At 43.1% G+C, this 19223-nt stretch overlaps 1 protein-coding gene across 1 annotated transcript; it reads left to right on the top strand.

The window, feature by feature from the left end:
* The first annotated feature begins 4768 nt into the window (after positions 1–4768).
* Positions 4769–15870, top strand: LOC109759145 (uncharacterized). Its single transcript, XM_073499384.1, has 9 exons — positions 4769–4918; positions 13171–13247; positions 13532–13633; positions 13753–13808; positions 13924–13976; positions 14052–14175; positions 14446–14543; positions 15346–15574; positions 15702–15870. Exons 1-8 carry the CDS (start codon positions 4769–4771, stop codon positions 15415–15417), a joined length of 732 nt encoding a protein of 243 aa, XP_073355485.1. The 3' UTR covers positions 15418–15574; positions 15702–15870.
* The last annotated feature ends 3353 nt before the right edge of the window (positions 15871–19223 follow it).

Genomic DNA, 19223 nt, shown 5'->3' with positions numbered 1-19223 from the left:
GTGATTGACTTGACCCATTCCGTTAGCTTAGCACACGATCGTTTAGAATGTTGCTATTGCTTTCTTCATGACTTATACATGTTCCTATGACTATGAGATTATGCAACTCCCGTGTACCGGAGGAACACTTTGTGTGCTAACAAATGTCACAACGTAAATGGGTGATTATAAAGGTGCTCTACAGGTGTCTCCGAAGGTACTTGTTGGGTTGGCGTATTTCAACATTGGGATTTGTCACTCCGATTGTCGGAGAGGTATCTCTGGGCCCACTCAGTAATGCACATCACTATAAGCCTTGCAAGCATTGTAACTAATGAGTTAGTTGCGGGATGATGTATTACGGAACGAGTAAAGAGACTTGCCGGTAACGAGATTGAACTAGGTATTGAGATACCGACGATCGAATCTCGGGCAAGTAACATACCGATGACAAAGGGAACAACGTATATTGTTATGCAGTTTGACCGATAAAGATCTTCGTAGAATATGTGGGAGCCAATATGAGCATCCAGGTTCCGCTATTGGTTATTGACCGGAGACGTGTCTCGGTCATGTCTACATTGTTCTGGAACCCGTAGGGTCCGCACGCTTAAATTTCGATGACGGTTATATTATGAGATTATGTGTTTTGATGTACCGAAGGTAGTTCGGAGTCCCGGATGAGATCGGGGACATGACGAGGAGTCTCGAAATGGTCGAGACGTAAAGATCGATATATTGGACGACTATATTCGGACATCGGAAAGGTTCCGAGTGATTCGGGTATTTTTTCGAAGTACCGGAGAGTTACGGGAATTCGCCGGGGAGTATATGGGCCTTATTGGGCTTTAGGGGAAAGAGAGAGGAGAGGCTGCGCGCGCCCCCAAGGCCTAGTCCGAATTGGACTAGGGGGAGGGGCTGCGCCCCCTCCTTCCTTCTCTTCTCTTTCCCCTTTCCTTGACTCCTACTCCTACTACTTGGAAGGGGGGAATCCTACTCCCGGTGGGAGTAGGACTCCTCCTAGGGCGCGCCATAGAGAGGGCCGGCCCTCCCCCTCCTCCACTCCTTTATATACGGGGAGGGGGCACCCCTTAGAGACAACAACTGATCCTTTGGATCTCTTAGCCCTGTGCGGTGCCCCCCTCCACCATAGTCCACCTCGATTATATCGTAGCGGTGCTTAGGCAAAGCCCTGCGTCGGTAGAACATCATCATCGTCACCACGCCGTCGTGCTGACGGAACTCTCCCTCAAAGCTCGGCTGGATCGGAGTTCGAGGGACGTCATCGAGTTGAACGTGTGCTGAACTCGGAGGTGTCGTGCGTTCGGTACTTGATCGGTCGGATCGTGAAGATGTACGACTACATCAACCGCGTTGTGCTAACGCTTCCGCTTTCGGTCTACGAGGGTACGTGGACAACACGCTCCCCTCTCGTTGCTATGCATCACCATGATCTTGCGTGTGCGTAGGAATTTTTTTGAAATTACTACGTTCCCCAACATATTATTAGCTAGTGTTGGTGGTGATTAGATAGCTACCGCAGCTAGTGTTGGTGGTGATTAGCTAGCTTGAATGAGTTTGAAGATGATGACACTATGACTATGATGATTAAATAACTACTGTTGGTGGTAATGACTATGATGATGATTAAATAGCTTGTTCTGGCGGATTAGATTCAAGTGGAGGCAACATGTGGTGCACATCGAAAGTACTACTAGTCCAAACTAGATCAAGTTTTGATTAGTAGTATACTTTTGACATACACCACATATTGCCTCCACTTGAACCTAATAATTGGTATTGTAACAAAATTTGTGTAACGGCGTATAAATACACTCAAAATAAAAAAATAAAAAAAAGAATACTAGTAGTGATGGATAGTAAACACGCTGCTACTAGCTAGATTAGCAGCAGCGCGGGAGAGAACAAACGATGAGGCTATGTGTCTTAGCAGTAGCGCGTGTCGCACGCGCTACTGCTAAGTAATAGCTGTAGCGCCTTATTAGTGGGCATTAAACCCGCGCTACTACTAGGGTTTTTCCTAGTAGCTTGAATTACAAAATATAACTTATCATTCTTGTCTTGACTGTATCTCAGATTCTTCTCTTATGGTTCAATAGAGTTCATTTCTATATTTTAATATTAGGATAAACATCATCTTCTAAAACCTATCATGTTACTACTCTAGCCACAGTGGGAGTAACTTCAGCAGTAACTTCAAGTCCAACTCAGCAAACTTGTCTATGTGGCAATGAGTTAATGAAGAGAGAGGTAGTTCTAGTAACTTAGCTAGTTACTGTAACATCACACATACCAAAGCAAGATGAGTCTATAGCATAATAAATGAAGTATTGCATGTTACCACACATATGTTACTTCTCACTATAGAGGTAGTAACATAGAGTAGTAACATGAGCGTTACTACTCTATGTTACTACCCATTGTGGCTAGTCTTATCTTTGAAATTAATATTCTGTTTCCAATATAGTTTCTCTCTCTTAACAGCTTGCTTCCCAACTTGAATCAGATTCATCGGCGGAGGCTGCTAAAGAGGAAGCTAGCTTTTCGAAAAGGAAGCTAGCTCTATAGTTAATATCATTTTTCAGACTATGAAGTAAAATTTTGTGCCTCATGATCCTTGCCCTTTACTCTTTGGTTTATGTTTATGTTGGCAATTTGATTTAATAATAGCTCATTGCTACTCTATCCATTTCCCCAAAGAATAGGACGCCTCGGATTTCAATGCATTCATATTGTGTGATTTCTAACTACAATGTATGTGTTCCTTTGCGACTTAATATGGGATCTTCCAACAATAACTGCCCTGGAGATTGTTCACCGATAATGTTGTCAAGTGGTTGTTGGGGGCGTGCTCATGTTGTCCGTAGCACCTCCTTTAGAAATAAATAAAAATGTTGCAGATAGTACGTTTGTAGCATCTTAGCTGTCTTTGGCTATATATACGTTGGCCTTGATTTCTTCCTTTCGTACTTGCTAGGCTTGACAAATATCCACACGCTAGAGCTGAAATCTCCAAAGTCTAGCCAGTTGCCTCTTTCTTGTTGATCCTAGGTTTGCGATGAGTGGGAACTATCAACTATTTGATTTCAAGAAAGAAAATTATTTGGGGATGGAAGGTACCACGATTTAGGATAATAGTCTGAGACTGTCCTGTAGTTGAGGGCTTTGGATAGTCTCTGCATACAATTTGGGAAAGTTTTGAATGTGCTATATGGCAGGTACACCTCTATCTAGGCCGTCCATATTTTATGTCGAGATCCGTGTGTATTACTTTCTTTTACATGGCACTCACACCATCTTATTTTCTCATAAGCTTAGATGTAGGTAGTGCATAGTTTTAGGACTGAAGCAATGCATCTAGTTGCTTCAAAGAAGGAAATAATTCTGGTTTACGAGTAGGAAAGGCTAAAGAGTTTTGCTATGCATATGACACATTGTATCCAAGATATGTACCGTACTACTCCCTCCGTCTGAAATTACTTATCGTAAAAATGAATATATATAGATGTATTTTAGTTGTAGATATATCTATTTTTATTCATTTCTACAACAAATAATTCAGGACGGAGAGAGTACAGGTTAATCATTCATGGTGATCATTGTGCAGTTTAGGACTTCTTTTTATCGCACGCAAAGCAACTCTGAAGGTTAAAACAGAGTAATGCATAAATACGAGGATCGGGTGTCTAACAAACTAATGTGCTCAGTAGTAAAAAGATTTTTCTCACGCGCGTGTGCGAGTGAGTGCTTTCATTAGGGCAACAAGTTTTGACACCGCTTTGACTGCTGGCGAAATATCGTGCTGCTCCGTTCATTCAAAGATTTTTTTTTCTTGAAACGGGACAAAAAATTTGCCTCATCGATTAATTAAGAAGAAGAAAATTACTCTGATAATTAATGAAAAATCAGACGAAAACCGATGCAAACCAACCACGTGCGGACTACTCACAGAGCATACAACACAGAAGCGCATGATCAACCCTAAAACTATACCCAACACACAACGGCCACCAACCCTACACTACTACATCGTAAAAAAAAACTTAGCGAAAGTACCTCGGCCGAAGACCACAAACACCACCAATTAGGACATAAGGACCACCCAAGAGACTGATGATCATCCATCAAGCAGCTGCAGAAGCCTTTTTTGTGGCGCCCCTCTTTTTGCTTTTGCTGGTGAGAGCCTTCTCCACAGTCATCATGCCAGATCCAGGGTTGGCCGCCTCTAAACGCGCGAGCAAGCTGCGAAGCTGTATCTCGAAGAGAATCTCATTAGCCTTATCCCTCACAGACACCACCACATGGATATCCTCAGGCACGGGTACCACCAACACGATGGACTCAGACGCCTGCAGTTGCTCACATGGCAGAGGCAAACACTCCAGTTGCACCTCAGAATTAAGTGCCAACGCACCTTCCTCGTCAATCATGTCACCCACTGACACCCCCTGCCCAACGGTCACACGTGAGTGAGTTATAGTAGCATCCTAACCTCCACATTCCACAAAAGTGAGCGACTGACTGGGTTCCAATGGCGACGGCGAGGGTTTCGTGGGCACTCCAAGGCCCCTAGCAAGTTCATCTCTTTAGGAAGAATCATCGGAAGTTGCAAAGTGACTTCCAAACATCAAACAAGACAGTGGAGTACTTGCGAGTTTGTGCCCGCGCCTACGGTAGCGCACATCTCGTCTAGGAACGTGACCAGCGCCTCTGCGTTCAAGGGCTCCCGAAGGAAGAATTCCTGATCCACGCTGACACACTCCAGCAGATGGACATCGTCCTCCGGCCAGTCGCTGCCAAAGTGCCAAGCAACCCGTCGTGGTACGCCTTGCCGCTGGGACCGCAGCTCGTCCTCCAGGCAGGCGAGAACACGGTCGCTGCCGAGACACTGCAGGGTCGGGGCCCCATCGGCCACCGGGTTGACCCATGGGCCGTCCAGCCCGGTGGTGCGGCCGCCGCACACGACCACCAACGGCTCATCAAGCCTCGCCCTCGACCACGGGCATGGGCTCAAGAGGAGGCAGGGGTGCGCGCCACGGGGAAGCTCCTATGAGCCCGGCGCGGAGAGTGACGTTTTGGGCGATGTTGGCGCCCACACTATACTTGACCATGAATATCCGCTCGCAGTCTCCGCGATATTACAGTTGCACCATAAAATGAGGAATTTCTTCAACCTGATAAATATCTGCAGATGCTCAAAGTCTAAAAGTTTTATGATACTATATTGATATGTATGCAAAGAACAAAACCTGAATGACATGCAGGAAAGGAAAACATATGCTGAAAATAATCTATACCCCAACATGCTGATTTTCCGCCCTTAATCGACCCCACACACTAATAGAAAACATGGCTTTGGTTCAGGCCTGGCCAGCCCATTAGTCCCAGTTCAGTCACGAACCGGGACCCATGGGGGCATACGTCCCGGTTCGTGCGCCCAGGGGGCCGGCCGGGCCTCGTGGGGCATTGGTCCCGGTTCGTCTGGACCCTTTTGTCCCGGTTCTAGACACGAACCGGGACCAATGGGCCTCGTTCCTGGCCCATATCCATTGGTCCCGGTTCGTGGCTGAAACCGGGACCAAAGGGTGGCCTTTAGTGAAGGAAATATGCCCTACAGGCAATAATAAAGTTATTATTTATTTCCTTATTTCATGATAAATGTTTATTATTCATGCTAGAATTGTATTAACCGGAAACTTGATACATGTGTGAATACATAGACAAAACAGTGTGTCACTAGTATGCCTCTACTTGACTAGCTCGTTGAATCAAAGATGGTTAAGTTTCCTAGCCATAGACATGAGTTGTCATTTGATTAACGGGATCACATCATTAGAGAATGGTGATTGACTTGACCCATTCCGTTAGCTTAGCACTTGATCGTTTAGTATGTTGCTATTGCTTTCTTCATGACTTATACATGTTCCTATGACTATGAGATTATGCAACTCCCGAATACCGGAGGAACACTTTGTGTGCTATCAAACGTCACAACGTAACTGGGTGATTATAAAGGTGCTTTACAGGTGTCTCCGATGGTGTTTGTTGAGTTGGCATAGATCGAGATTAGGATTTGTCACTCCGATTGTCGGAGAGGTATCTCTGGGCCCTCTCGGTAATGCACATCACTATAAGCCTTGCAAGCAATGTGACTAATGAGTTAGTTGCAGGATGATGCATTACGGAACGAGTATAGAGACTTGTCGGTAACGAGATTGAGCTAGGTATTGAGATACCAACGATCGAATCTCAGGCAAGTAACATACCGATGACAAAGGGAACAACGTATGTTGTTATGCGGTTTGACCGATAAATATTTTCGTAGAATATGTGGGAGCCAATATGAGCATCCAGGTTCCGCTATTGGTTATTGACCGGAGACGTGTCTCGGTCATGTCTACATAGTTCTCGAACCCGTAGGGTCCGCACGCTTAACGTTCGGTGACGATCGGTATTATGAGTTTATGTGTTTTGATGTACCGAAGGTAGTTCGGAGTCCCGGATATGATCACGGACATAACGAGGAGTCTCGAAATGGTCGAGACATAAAGATCGATATATTGGAGGACTATATTTGGACATCGGAATGGTTCCGGGTGAAATCGGGATTTTACCGGAGTACCGGGAGGTTACCGGAACCCCCCAGTAAATGTATGGGCCTTATTGGGCCATAGTGGAGAGAGAGAGAGAGGAGGCCAGAGCAGGCCGCGCGCCCCCTCCCCCTCTGGTCCGAATTGCACTAGGAGGGGGTGGGGGCGGCGCCCCCTTTCCTTCCTCCCTCTCTCCCCCTTCCTTCTCTCCTAGTCCAACTAGGGAAGGGGGGGAATCCTACTCCCGGTGGGAGTAGGACTCCTCCAGGGCGCGCCATAGACGGCCGGCCCTCCCCCCTCCTCCACTCCTTTATATACGGGGGAGGGGGCACCCCATAGACATACAAGTTGATCAGTTGATCTTTTAGCCGTGTGCGGTGCCCCCCTCCACCATAATCCACCTCGGTAATATCGTAGCGGTGCTTAGGCGAAGCCCTGCGTCGGTAGCATCATCAACACCGTCATCACGCCGTCGTGCTGACGGAACTCTCCCGCGAAGTTCTGCTGGATCCTGAGTTCGTGGGACGTCGCCGAGCTGAACGTGTGCAGAACTCGGAGATGCCGTGTGTTCGGTACTTGGATCGGTCGGATCGTGAAGACGTGCGACTACATCAACCGCGTTGTCATAACGCTTCCGCTTACGGTCTACGAGGGTACGTAGACAACACTCTCCCCTCTCGTTGCTATGCATCACCATGATCTTGCATGTGCGTAGGAATTTTTTTGAAATTACTACGTTCCCCAACAGTGGCATCCGAGCCAGGTTTATGTGCAGATGTTATATGGACGAGTAGAACACAAGTGAGTTGTGGGCGATACAAGTCATATTGCTTACCAGCATGTCATACTTTGATTCGGAAGTATTGTTGGATGAAGCGGACCGGACCGACATTATGCGTACGCTTACGCGAGACTGGTTCTACCGACGTGCTTTGCACACAGGTGGCTGGCGGGTGTCAATTTCTCCAACTTTAGTTGAATCAAGTGTGGCTACGCCCGATCCTTGTGAAGGTTAAAACATCACTAACTTGACGAAATATCATTGTGGTTTTGATGAGGTAAGAACGGTTCTTTCTCAGCCCGTAGCAGCCACGTAAAACTTGCAACAACAAAGTAGAGGACGTCTAACTTGTTTTTGCAGGGCATGTTGTGATGTGATATGGTCAAGACGTGATGAGATATAAATAGTTGTATGAGATGATCATGTTTTGTTAAAGTTATCAGCAACTGGCAAGAGCCTTATGGTTGTCTCTTTATTGCATAAGATGCAAGTGCCATGTAATTGCTTTACTTTATCGCTATGCGATAGCAATAGTTGCAAAAGCAATAGCTGGTGAGACGACCATGTGACAACACGTTGATAAAAGATCAAGATGATGGAGATCATGGTGTCATGCCAGTAACAACGGAGATCATGACAGTACTTTGGAGATGGAGATCAAAAGCACAAGATGATGATGGCCATATCATGTCACATATTTTGATTGCATGTGATGTTTACCTTTTTATACATCTTATTTTGCTTAGTTCGGCGGTAGCTTTATAAGATGATCCCTTACTACAATTTCAAGGTATAAGTGCTCTCCCAAATCGCACTCCATGGTCAAAATTCCCGGAAGATCACCCATCCTCACACTACTCCAGCCCGAGCACGCTTAACTTTGCTGTTCTATCCAACCCCAGCACCAGATCACTTCACAGGCACTTGTTGATATATCTATCATATCAATCCTATTAAACTTTGTTGATGTCTAGGACTTTGTTCATGTTCATGAGTGTGATGAAATTTGGAAAAAATATTTCAAACTTCCCGATCATATTACGTATCATATTTTGGAAAAAAAATCCAAAAAAAAAGTTTTTTGAAACCAAATTTGTTTTCTGTTACTAGTGGCGCACCTAGCAAATGGTGCGTCACTGGTAAGTTTGAATTTTTTTTCATTTTCCCCTCTCTAGATCTTAAAAGCCCTGTATCTTTCGTTCTGTTAGGTTTTTTTCTGTTACTAGTAGCGCACCTACCAATATTCTTACTAAAGCATAATTACTCATCAACATGTCTCACATATCACATCATCATATCTCAAAACTATTACAAGGAATCAAGTTTGTTTTGTCCAGTGATCTTCATGAAAGTTTTTATTATATCCTTCTTGGATATCTATCACTTTGGAACTAATTTTCATGTGTTGCTTTTGATAAGCTCAAACAATTATAAGTGAAGATCATGAGCATAATTTTTCTTTCTCTCAAAATAATTTAAGTGAAGCAAGAGAGAATTTCTTGAAATTTTTACTAACTCTCAAATAAATCTAAGTGAAGCGATAGAGCATTTCTTCAAAAATACTAAAGCACACCGTGCTCAAAAAGATATAAGTGAAGCACTAGAGCAAGTCCATAGCTCATAAAAAAATTAAGTGAAGCATAGAGAGCAATTCTAACAAGTCATGACATAATTTTGGCTCTCTCAAATAGGTGTGTCCAGCAAGGAATCAAGAATTAAAACACAAAATAAAACAAGCAAAGACTCATATCATACAAGACGCTCCAAGCCAAACACATAGTATGTGACGAATAAAAATATAGCTTCGAGTAAAATACCGATGGTCGTTAGAAGAAAAAGGGGATGCCACTCGGGGGCATCCCCAAGCTTCGTTGTTTGCTCTCTTTTTGGATAATAGCTTGGGATGCACCAAAATATTTCAAACTTCCCGGTCATATTACGTATCATATTTTAAAAAAAATTCCAAATTTTTTTTTTTTAAAACCAAATTTTTTTTTCTGTTACTAGTGGCGCACCTAGCAAATGGTGCTCCACTAGTAAGTTTGATTTTTCTTTCATTTTTCCCCCCTCTAGATCTTAAAAGCCCCGTATCTTTTGTTCTGTTAGGTTTTTGGGGATTTTGAAGATGTTGAACGGGGTTCCCTCGGTGCGCCATTACTAGTTTTGAAAAAAAATTGTTAGTAGTGGCGCACCGAGGGTGTGGTGCGCCATTACTAGTTTTAAAAAAAAAATTAAAAAAAATTTTGTTAGTAGTGGCGCACCATGGATGTGGTGCGCCATTAGTATTTGGACACTAATGGCATACCAACACATGGTGCGCCATTAGTATATAGTAGTGGCGCAGCACATGTTTGGTACGCCATTAGTGTCCATATTATTTATAGCCCTTTTCCTAGTAGTGTGCACCGTTGCCAAAGTTCGTCGTGCCGAAACACCATGTGATGATCGGGTGTGATAAGCTCTACGTTCACATATAACGGGTGCAAGCCAGTTTTGCACACGCAGAAATACTCGGGTTAAACTTGACGAGCCTAGCATATGCAGATATGGCCTCGGAACACTGAGACTGAAAGGTCGAACATGAATCATATAGTAGATATGATCAACATAGTGATGTTCACCATTGAAAACTACTCCATTTCACATGATGATCAGACATTGTTTCGTTGATTTGGATCACGTGATCACTTAGATGATTAGAGGGATATCTATCTGAGTGGGAGTTTTTAAGTAATATGATTAATTGAACTTTAATTTATCATGAACTTAGTCCTGATAGTATTTGCATATCTATGTTGTAGATCAATAGCTCGCGATGTTATTTCCCGTTTATTTTTTGATATGTTCATAGAGAAAAATAAGTTGAAAGATGTTAGTAGAAAATATGCGGACTAGCTCCGTGATCTGAGGATTATCCTCATTGCTGCACAGAAGTATTATGTCCTTGATGCACCGCTAGATGACAGAACTATTGCAGGAGCAGATGCAGACGTTATGAACGTTTTGACAAAAACTCGGTATGATGACTACTTGATAGTTTAGTGCACCATGCTTTACGGCTTAGAACTGGGACTTCAAAAATGTTTTGAACGCCACGGAGCATATAAGATGTTCCAACAGTTGAAATTGGCATTTCATACTTATGCCCGTGTCAAGAGGTATGAGACCTCTGACAGTACTTTGCCTACAAGATGGAGGAGAATAGCTCAACCAGTAATATAATGTGAGTATGTATAATACACACTTTGCGTATTTGAGACAAAAAGATTAGTGCACATGTGTATATAATGTGAGTATGTGCATCTATGTGTGTAGAGACTAGCAATATTGTTGGTGTTAATGGATCCAGGAGCCCGGAAGCATACATATATGTGCCAGTTTTCCCCGGTCTTTACGCTGCCCAAGGTGAACACCCACCGGAAGTAACACATTATGGCATTTACAATACTCTCGACATGTATTGTATTTAATATATGCCAACTTTATTTAGGCTGGTTATAATGGAGAGTACCTTATACTAGTGTCATATCTATGAGACTATGACACTAGTTTAAGTTAGTACCTCCATAGTGCAAACTAACATAGTAGTAGTGTCATAGATGACTTCATTTATTAGTTTGTAGAATCATCATTTTTCAGGAAGCGCTATGTTACAGTAACATATTATGTTACTCTAAACACCTCTCTCATTAACTATATGCCACGTAAGCAAAAAAAATTAGAGTGTGCTATGTTAGTACCTAAGTTACTCCCACTATGGCTAGCCTTATAGACAACTCAAACAATAGCCTAATTGTAATTAGTTAGTCTATTTTTTACCAATTGCCATATGTGAGAAGTTTCATACAACAAGAGAATTGATGATACAGACAGACTCTTTCTCTCTTTTTTTCTGTTTCCTGCACAGCTGCACGTTACCAAAAATGTTATGTGGCATGTCTTACAACAACTTATGTACCCCTATTCATTATTCGATGATTGTTTCCTCCCCTTTGCTTTATTGCCTAGATCTTGTGGCACAGCGGTGAGGACCCCTCGGCCGTCGATGGCTCACCCAGGCAGGGCGGCAACTCCGGGCGGTGGTGCTTCTCCGGTCGTGCGGTTTCCCGGCGATAGACGTCACCCATGGGTGTGCTGGATGACGGTGGAGGTCGATTTGGTGGTCCAGCCAGGGATGGGCGCGAATTTGCTAGCGAAACCTTGATTCGGCCTCGGCCAGAACCATCAACGCCGGCACCCACGGGCGTCCTTACCTCGTTGGAGGCGTTGTGGAGCAATTCGCGTTCCCTATGTTCCCTGGGGGAAACTCTAGATTCATGCTTTCCAGATTGTGTTGATGGCAACGTTCCTGCGTTGTCACCCCATATGGGGGCATCATCTTTGGGGTTGTACACCGGCTGGAGGGACAAGTGTTTAGCTTGGTGGGTGGGCGCATGTCTTCGTGCGCTTCTCGTGCGATCACCAAAGTGGAGTGGCGCACCATCTACAGTATTGACGACGGCGATTTGTGGCGGCATGGTGCAGCGGGGTCTCAACGTGGATACCGGGCGCGGTCAGGAGGCAGGTGTTGTTCGACATCATGTGGCGTCGACGTAGAAGGGTATAGTTAGATCGGTGCATTGATTGCTTCTGAAGATGGGACTACGGAAGAAGGCGGCAACGGTTCTACAGCGTGCGCATGCTGTGCATATTGAGGGTTTGCTAGACCGGTTGGTGCTTCCGGCTAGCCGGCAGGCAGCTTGGTGAGTCCACCGAATTTCTTGGTGTGCGTAACGCGCGGTCAGGGCACATTATCAGTCTTGTAGGTAGGACGACAGTTTTCTCTAGAAAAGTGGCTTTGGGTTGATATATGTATTTATTTTATAAGTCGTTGTTGAATTTAAAACAACACAGAGGCTAGCCAACTCGCATGGAGAAGGCTCCCCCGATCAGTTCCTTCGATGGTCGTTCGATCGTGGTCAAACTGGTCTTTGACTTTGTTTGAACCGTTAGATGCTCGCTGCTCTCGCTGCTGGTTTTGACCGCGTGGTAAGTTTGCATGGCCAATGACCGGTGGGCTCTTGTTCTGTGCCTATTGGCTGGGTATAAGCCGTTTCGAGGTGCGAGTGCGCCCTCTCCCCGCACGCCGCGTGCGCGTCGCGCCATTTGCGGGGGCGTGGGTAACCCTGCCGTCGGCCCAATCCAATCGCCCGCACTCCGCAACCCTCCCTCCCTCCTCGATCTCTCTCCCTCAGCCGCCACAAACCCTAGGTCCCTTTCCTACGATCCCGTGGTCGCTGCCCTGCTCCATCCGACCTCCCTCGTCAGTCGTCGCCGCCCCCGCTACGGCTCCTCCGTCCACCGACTTTGTCCGTGCAGGTGGCCAGTTTCCTTCCGCCCCAACCTTCTCCACTGTCTCCCCAGTTCATACTCCGTCCCTTGCTACTCGAGATTCTCATCTGCTCAGGCCGCGAGGAAGCCACGTGAGGAGGAGAGACCTCGTCTCGAGAAGCCGCGGGAGGAGGGGCTCAACCAGAGAGGAGCAGATGCCAGCCAGGTAGCCGGCTCGGCTCGACGCCGTCCTTCGTGTCTGGGCCGCGGCAGACCCTAGCGCCGTCCTTCAGGTGTCTTCACGGCTGCAGGTGTGTATGTGAGCCCCCAACGATCTCTCTCTCCCGCACTCATTTTCTCTCTCTCTCACGTTTTGCCTTTGAGGCTGTAGATCTAAGCACTAGCTGTTTGTAAAAATGCTCAAGGTGGGCTGCTTAGAGGAGGGCAGCGCAGTATGTTCTACAGTTTCAGTTATATGATTACATACAGCTAAAGAAAAGTTTACATGATTCTATAGTTATTGTTGGAGATTTTTACTCACAGTACAAGCTAAAGGCGTGCAATCTGTATATTTTCTTCCAATAAAGAAACCTGGACCATATAGAATGATCCAATGATAGGATCCTTCTGCGTTCTAATGAATAGATTTTTCGAAGGATCTGTTTAAAGACAACAGGCATATATTTGTTCAGAGATCATATTATGCATCTTCTTTAGGAACTTACCTCGTTGCAATTTCTGGCCATGCTTTGCATAGCTAAATCGGTATCAAGAATATTGTATTGTTTATTTCTTACCACGTCTGATCGACTAATATGGCTACGTCTATGCAATACTTTTATAGATGAAGTTGGTGGGTTCATGGAGACCCAAGGTGCACTGACAGAAGATATCAGAGGAGCAGAGGAAAATGCAAGTGTGTATGTGTGAAAAATTATTGCTTTAACTCAAGGTATTGTTATCGGTCGTGTGATATATGAAAGTACATGATGTCACCACGCTCAAATTCCAGCTATTATCACTATCAAATAGTGTCAAACAGAGCATCTTATACTTTGTTTCTACGTGCAGATCAGCTCTTCGTTCTTTCAAGCACTATGTTGCTTACTCAAATGTTTGTGGCGATTGTATCCTTGTGCCATGAATATTTGTACTTAGCAGATCAGTATAAACATATTGGCTATCTATTTACCAATTCAGAATTTAAAGCACTTTATTTTATGGCCTTGAGTAAAAGTTCAGTCGTTGTTGGCTGGAAGACATCTTCAATACGCCGTCAACACGAGCTTCCCAAGGTAATGATCTATTTATTATCAGCCCATATCTGGTCTGTAACAGGGTTCTTATGTTTCAAAATCCTCTGGCATCAGAAAGAAGATTTTGTGGATGATGTAAGATATCCACATGTTGTATATGTGGAAAAACCAAAGGCTCGGGATGTTGATTTTTCGGATGAAATGATTTATCAGGCAAAAACTACAAGTGAAATGGAAGGTAAGATACTGAATTGGAGTTATAGTAGTACCAGGCTTTCCATGATGATGTGTTGTTTATTGTCCAAGGACTTGATAAACTAGCAGAAACCATAGATGCCAAGTTTCTAATGACGAAGTCTTTACGCTGGTTCATGTTTGCATTGGAGCTAAAGTTTTGTTGTTATTTAGTGTGTTTTGTATTATATCCAATACCTTTCCATACATCCATTTCTCCTGGATGATTAAGATGATATTTTTTCTAACTGAATTAATCTGTCCTCTATTTCAGAAGTAATGCTCAAAAGCCTGAATAGAATTCCTTGGGAAAGGGTAGATGTTAGCTTCAAGAGAAGTAGACAATGGATTTTTGCCCATAGCACCATTCAGGTATGTTATGAACCCCATTACCTTGTGGTCCTTATTCTTCATGTCTGTTGGCTAAAAGTTTCTACACTGTGATTGCTTTACATGTTGGCACCAAAAAAGAGACCCCCTTTGAAAGGCTACATTTGTAAGTTTCATTAGCATCTGTCTACTGAAAGCTCTTGGCTACATTAGTTTTGTTTAAGCATTGCCATCTGTTCTAGAAATTTTTAGCAGTCAAGTGGTTTTGCTTATGTCAGTGCAAGAAGACATTAGAAGAATGGTCACACTTTAATGGTTAACTGCAAGGCTGTCAGTGCTTGCACTTTTGATTTTCGGAATGCTACAGATTCTTCTCTGATGATATAGTAGTAGTTGATCATGTGGGGCGTATGGCTCTCCACCGAGGCACCGACACAAGAGCTAGAAAAGGCTACCATTTAATTTAGTAGGTAGGTTATCACGGACCAAATACGGATGCAGTCCTTGCTGTCAAAAACAGCAGGCCCTCTCTCCATTTTATGCCCATTCAGGATGGCTTTGCTACCTATGCATTATAAGTAGATGAAAGCTCAAGAACACGAGGTTTAGCTCAACTTGAATGGCTGGCTGGCAGGGTAGCTCTATCCACTTTGTTTCTTGAAAACAAAAAGGGAAAAAAAGAACAGAGCTATCCTTGTCCATACGAGTTGATGCTCGTGTAATAAGCTGCAGTGCCAAAACTGAAATGAGATACAGTTGATAAGTGTGTTGATGAAGTGAATTTACCAAGTTGTCATCGTTTGAAAAAACTGAATGATTCTTTCTCATTTCTTTCGTGTCGCAGGTGAAGACGTATTTCTTGAACTCTGATGGGGCTGATGTGATCTTCCACATGATCGACCATTTTCTTTACTAGCGGTGCCAATTTCTTTCTCTTCTTCTATCTGGATACCAATTTCAATTGGATAGGAAATTGATAGGGGCAAAAGGTATTGGAGATATACTACAGTGGAATAGGTAGAACCTTGGATCAGTGTTTCGGCTTTTCTCCATTGGTTCGTAAAAACCGCATGGTAACTTGACTTTACAGAGAACCTGCTGCACTCTAACTTTGGTTTAATCTGTCGATAATGCCCATGAGTATATTCTTAGTGTATGTTTGACCAGATTGTTTTAACTTATGTTGTTCCTATGCTTCAGGAGACTGCAACTGACATGCTGGATGGGGAATAACCAAATTTGTGGACAAAGACAAAGAGTTCATCGCAAGGGGTGGTGTTTAGGATATATACACAAAAGAGGAAACTTTTTTTGTACAGAACCAAATTATATGATGTAATTGACCACTATTTCTAAGAAATGTTTATCATGTATTAAGTACATTTTATTGTGTCATTTTTTTTGAGGGGTAGCTTTATTCATCAAACATCACAAAGTGTGCGATAGAGTTCATCAAACCAGGCTTTATTGTATCACGTATGTTTACCTTCTTTTTTACTGTGTCGCCTATGTTTACCTTATTTTTAGCGTAAGCTATTTGGACTTTCTAATTGCAGGCTCAGTTATTTGACCCACCGATGTTCTAATTTGTTGCATAATTACATTAAGCAACTATTTACATTTCATTCTTTGTTTGTATTTTAAAAAAAAACTTATGCCTCCATGTTCCTGAATAACATAACAGATTATGCATGCTCAAGTATATATTTTGAAGGACAAGTCTATTCTTTTTAAAAAAAAATAGTTACAATTCGTGTCCTATGTGATTGCTCAAGCCTATAGTAACCTATTCATGTCACACAAATATTTTCTTTTTCCAAACCCATTGCCAAAAAAATACAACCATGCCAACTTTACTCTCTCACATCATAGTGGCCATATTTTCAATGTGATTGCTCAAGCCTATAGTAACCTATTCATATTATGCAATTTCCCTTTTCTCAGACTATTATTTCACAATGTAATAAACATGTTTAAAAAATAGCATGATTTAGCAGAAGGTCCTTGTAGCATGAAACTATTTTCATCGATAGCATGTCTTCAGCGGGTCTCTGCGCCATTTGGCGCAACGGGTCCTTTTCCCAGACTATTATTTCACAATGTAATAAACATGTTTAAAAAAATAGCACGATTTATCAGAAGGTCCTTGCAGCATGAAACTATTTTCATCGATAGCATGTCTTCAGCGGGTCTCTGCGCCATTTGGCGCACCGGGTCAACTAGTAATGCAATAAAGATGGTTGTGTGCATCGCTCGATGTAGACGCCGGGGCTACTACTCCTTTTCCAAAAAAAAAAAACTCCATATACGCCCAATGAGGTCACAGACACCACGAACTTTGAAATTCAACACATTACCTAACTCCGACACAAAAATAGCTAGATAGTGCATAGAGGAATTCGACCTAGCATAACTGTACGGTTGACTGCTTGCAAAAAGCAACTGCATGGTTGGCTAGTTGTATAACTTGTATTGTACCATAAAATGAGGAATTTATGCAATCTGACAAATATCTGCATATGATCAAAGTCTTAAAGATTTATGATATATTGATATGTATGCGAAGAACAAAACCTGAATGACATGCGGAATAAGGAAATATATGATGAAAATAATCTATACCCAACATGCTGCTTTTGCACCCTTAATTGATTCATAATTTGGTGAACTCGCTTGCTCGTATGCATGTGAATGGCACACCTAATTATGTTCTGTTGGTAGATGGGAATCGGTGTGTCATGGAGTGGGAGTAGTACTGTGTACATCGTGGAGTGGACACAAATGGGGCAGGGGAGCCACCCCATCTTCTCACCGGAGGCATCCATTTAGCTCAATCTTCCGGCCTGTAGTCTGCACTACCACGAAGTTGGGACCTGCTCGACCGCGATCTCTTTGTAAGCTGCAGGCAATGGACATTGTACGTGTTCCTACTGTGAACCCACCTCGATTCTCTGCTCATGATGCTGGCAATTGATGGATCTTCCGAGGGATTAGCTCAGTTTGTTCCGTATTGTTGAACCTTGCACATGGAAGGGAAAGGAAAATTGTTCACCTCACAGTGTAGCATTTCCGAAACGTACCTGAGCGTGTCCATTCTTTATCGGATGGGTTTGAAGGTAATAGACGTGGTATCGTGCTTTGTATATACTTATCTAAATCTTCACAACCCTATGCAGCTAATTATAGTAACTTATATACATTAAACGTGTTCCAAAAAACTAAACTAACAAGCAACAAAATTTATGCAAATTAAAGCTCCCACATTATAGACACACCATTTCTAATTCCGCAAGTACAAACTCTGGCAGCCTTGACAAGATGAAGGTTTCAGCGATTCAAAGCAAAGAAGGAACTCAAATAATGGTCGTGCTTGCTTTGCCCAACCATTAAGTGTCACACATGCATTTTCTTTCTTGAAAAGTTTTGCTTTATTGATTTTGAAGAGATCTAAAAACAAATTATGGAACTCCAAAACTGTGAGATAGAGCCTAATTTCCCGGAAAAATTAAGACTAATTTTCATAGCCTAGGTAGACTCCAATTCGTCAGATTTAATTCCAATGAGAATGGTGTTTGTTTCAGCTTTAGGGACCCGATTCAGCTTTGAAAAGTTGACTTTGAAGTAAACAACTATTTCAAATCAGCATTGAAAAATTAGCCAAAATATGATTCAGCTTATGTCAGGTGTATTAGGGACGTGTTTGGTTGCTCATATTTGGGCCAACCAGGCCCGCACGGAACGAAAATCAGCTGTTTGGTTGTCAGGGCTGCACCCACGTTCCGGCCCGCACGGAACTTAAAGCAGTCCTGGGCCAGGCCAGCGAGCTACTGCCGAATCGGCAGTTTCTCCAAACAGATCAAAATACGCCTTTCTTGTTAGAGAGATTAAAGATAGTATGACCGAACGTAGTTCTTGTATTACTCATATTCGACAAAGTTGTAATAATTCTAGTCATGTTTTGGTAAACTTTGGGAGGACTCAAGGCCGAACTGCTGTATGGCTTGGGTCGGGACCCGAGATCGTTTTGGACGCTGTTAAGCGTGACTGTACCTGTGATTTGATTGAGTAATACAAGAATTCTTTCGCAAAAAAAATGTGCATGTGACCTTTTACAGTACATCGAATCATTTTAGCGGTTTAATTTTATGATTCAACGGCCCAGATGCAGCAATACTAACCGTCGGATAGTATTTTCAGGCGTGAGGGGCATTTTGGGTATTCACTGTTCCAAATCCAGTTTTGTACGCCTCGACTGGATCCATTCTAACCGTCGGATCGATTTAATACTACCCATTTAATTGAGTAGTATGATGTACCATAAAAAGTCTCCTTCTAAGATTGTCTTTGACTATTGATAAGATCAACAGTATATGAGATATATAATGTGAAAATTATATCATTGAAAGCTCCTTTCACGTATGAATTTGACGATATGCTTTGTGTAACTTGCATGTCATATATAATTGCTCTGACATGTGGTCAAAGTTAGTCTAAAAAACACATTAGACCCTATATAAATGAATAATGGGAGTACGTAGAGCAGTTTGAGTTAAAGTTGGCTTACAAGCCGTGTCAAGTTGGAGTCGGCCTTGGGCCATAGTCATAGGTTCGTAGGATGTGCGATGTAAGGCCGTGGAATATTGTACCGTGTGAAAAAAGAAGAAAAATATATAAAAGGAAGAGAGGCCCGGCATGTGTCTTTGGCTAAAGTTTTTGTGACCG

This window comes from Aegilops tauschii, chromosome 5 (genome assembly GCF_002575655.3).
Source record: "Aegilops tauschii subsp. strangulata cultivar AL8/78 chromosome 5, Aet v6.0, whole genome shotgun sequence".
NCBI classification, from domain to species: Eukaryota; Viridiplantae; Streptophyta; class Magnoliopsida; order Poales; family Poaceae; genus Aegilops; species Aegilops tauschii.
This window is presented reverse-complemented; position numbering and strand designations above follow the sequence as displayed.

Coding starts and splice junctions, on each gene's coding strand:
- LOC109759145 (XM_073499384.1), top strand. CDS start 4,769: ATGGACATCGTCCTCCGGCCAGTCGCTGCCAAAGTGCCAAGCAACCCG. Junction 13,634..13,752: donor AATTATTGCTTTAACTCAAG/GTATTGTTATCG, acceptor TTCTACGTGCAG/ATCAGCTCTTCGTTCTTTCA. Junction 14,544..15,345: donor TTGCCCATAGCACCATTCAG/GTATGTTATGAA, acceptor TTCGTGTCGCAG/GTGAAGACGTATTTCTTGAA.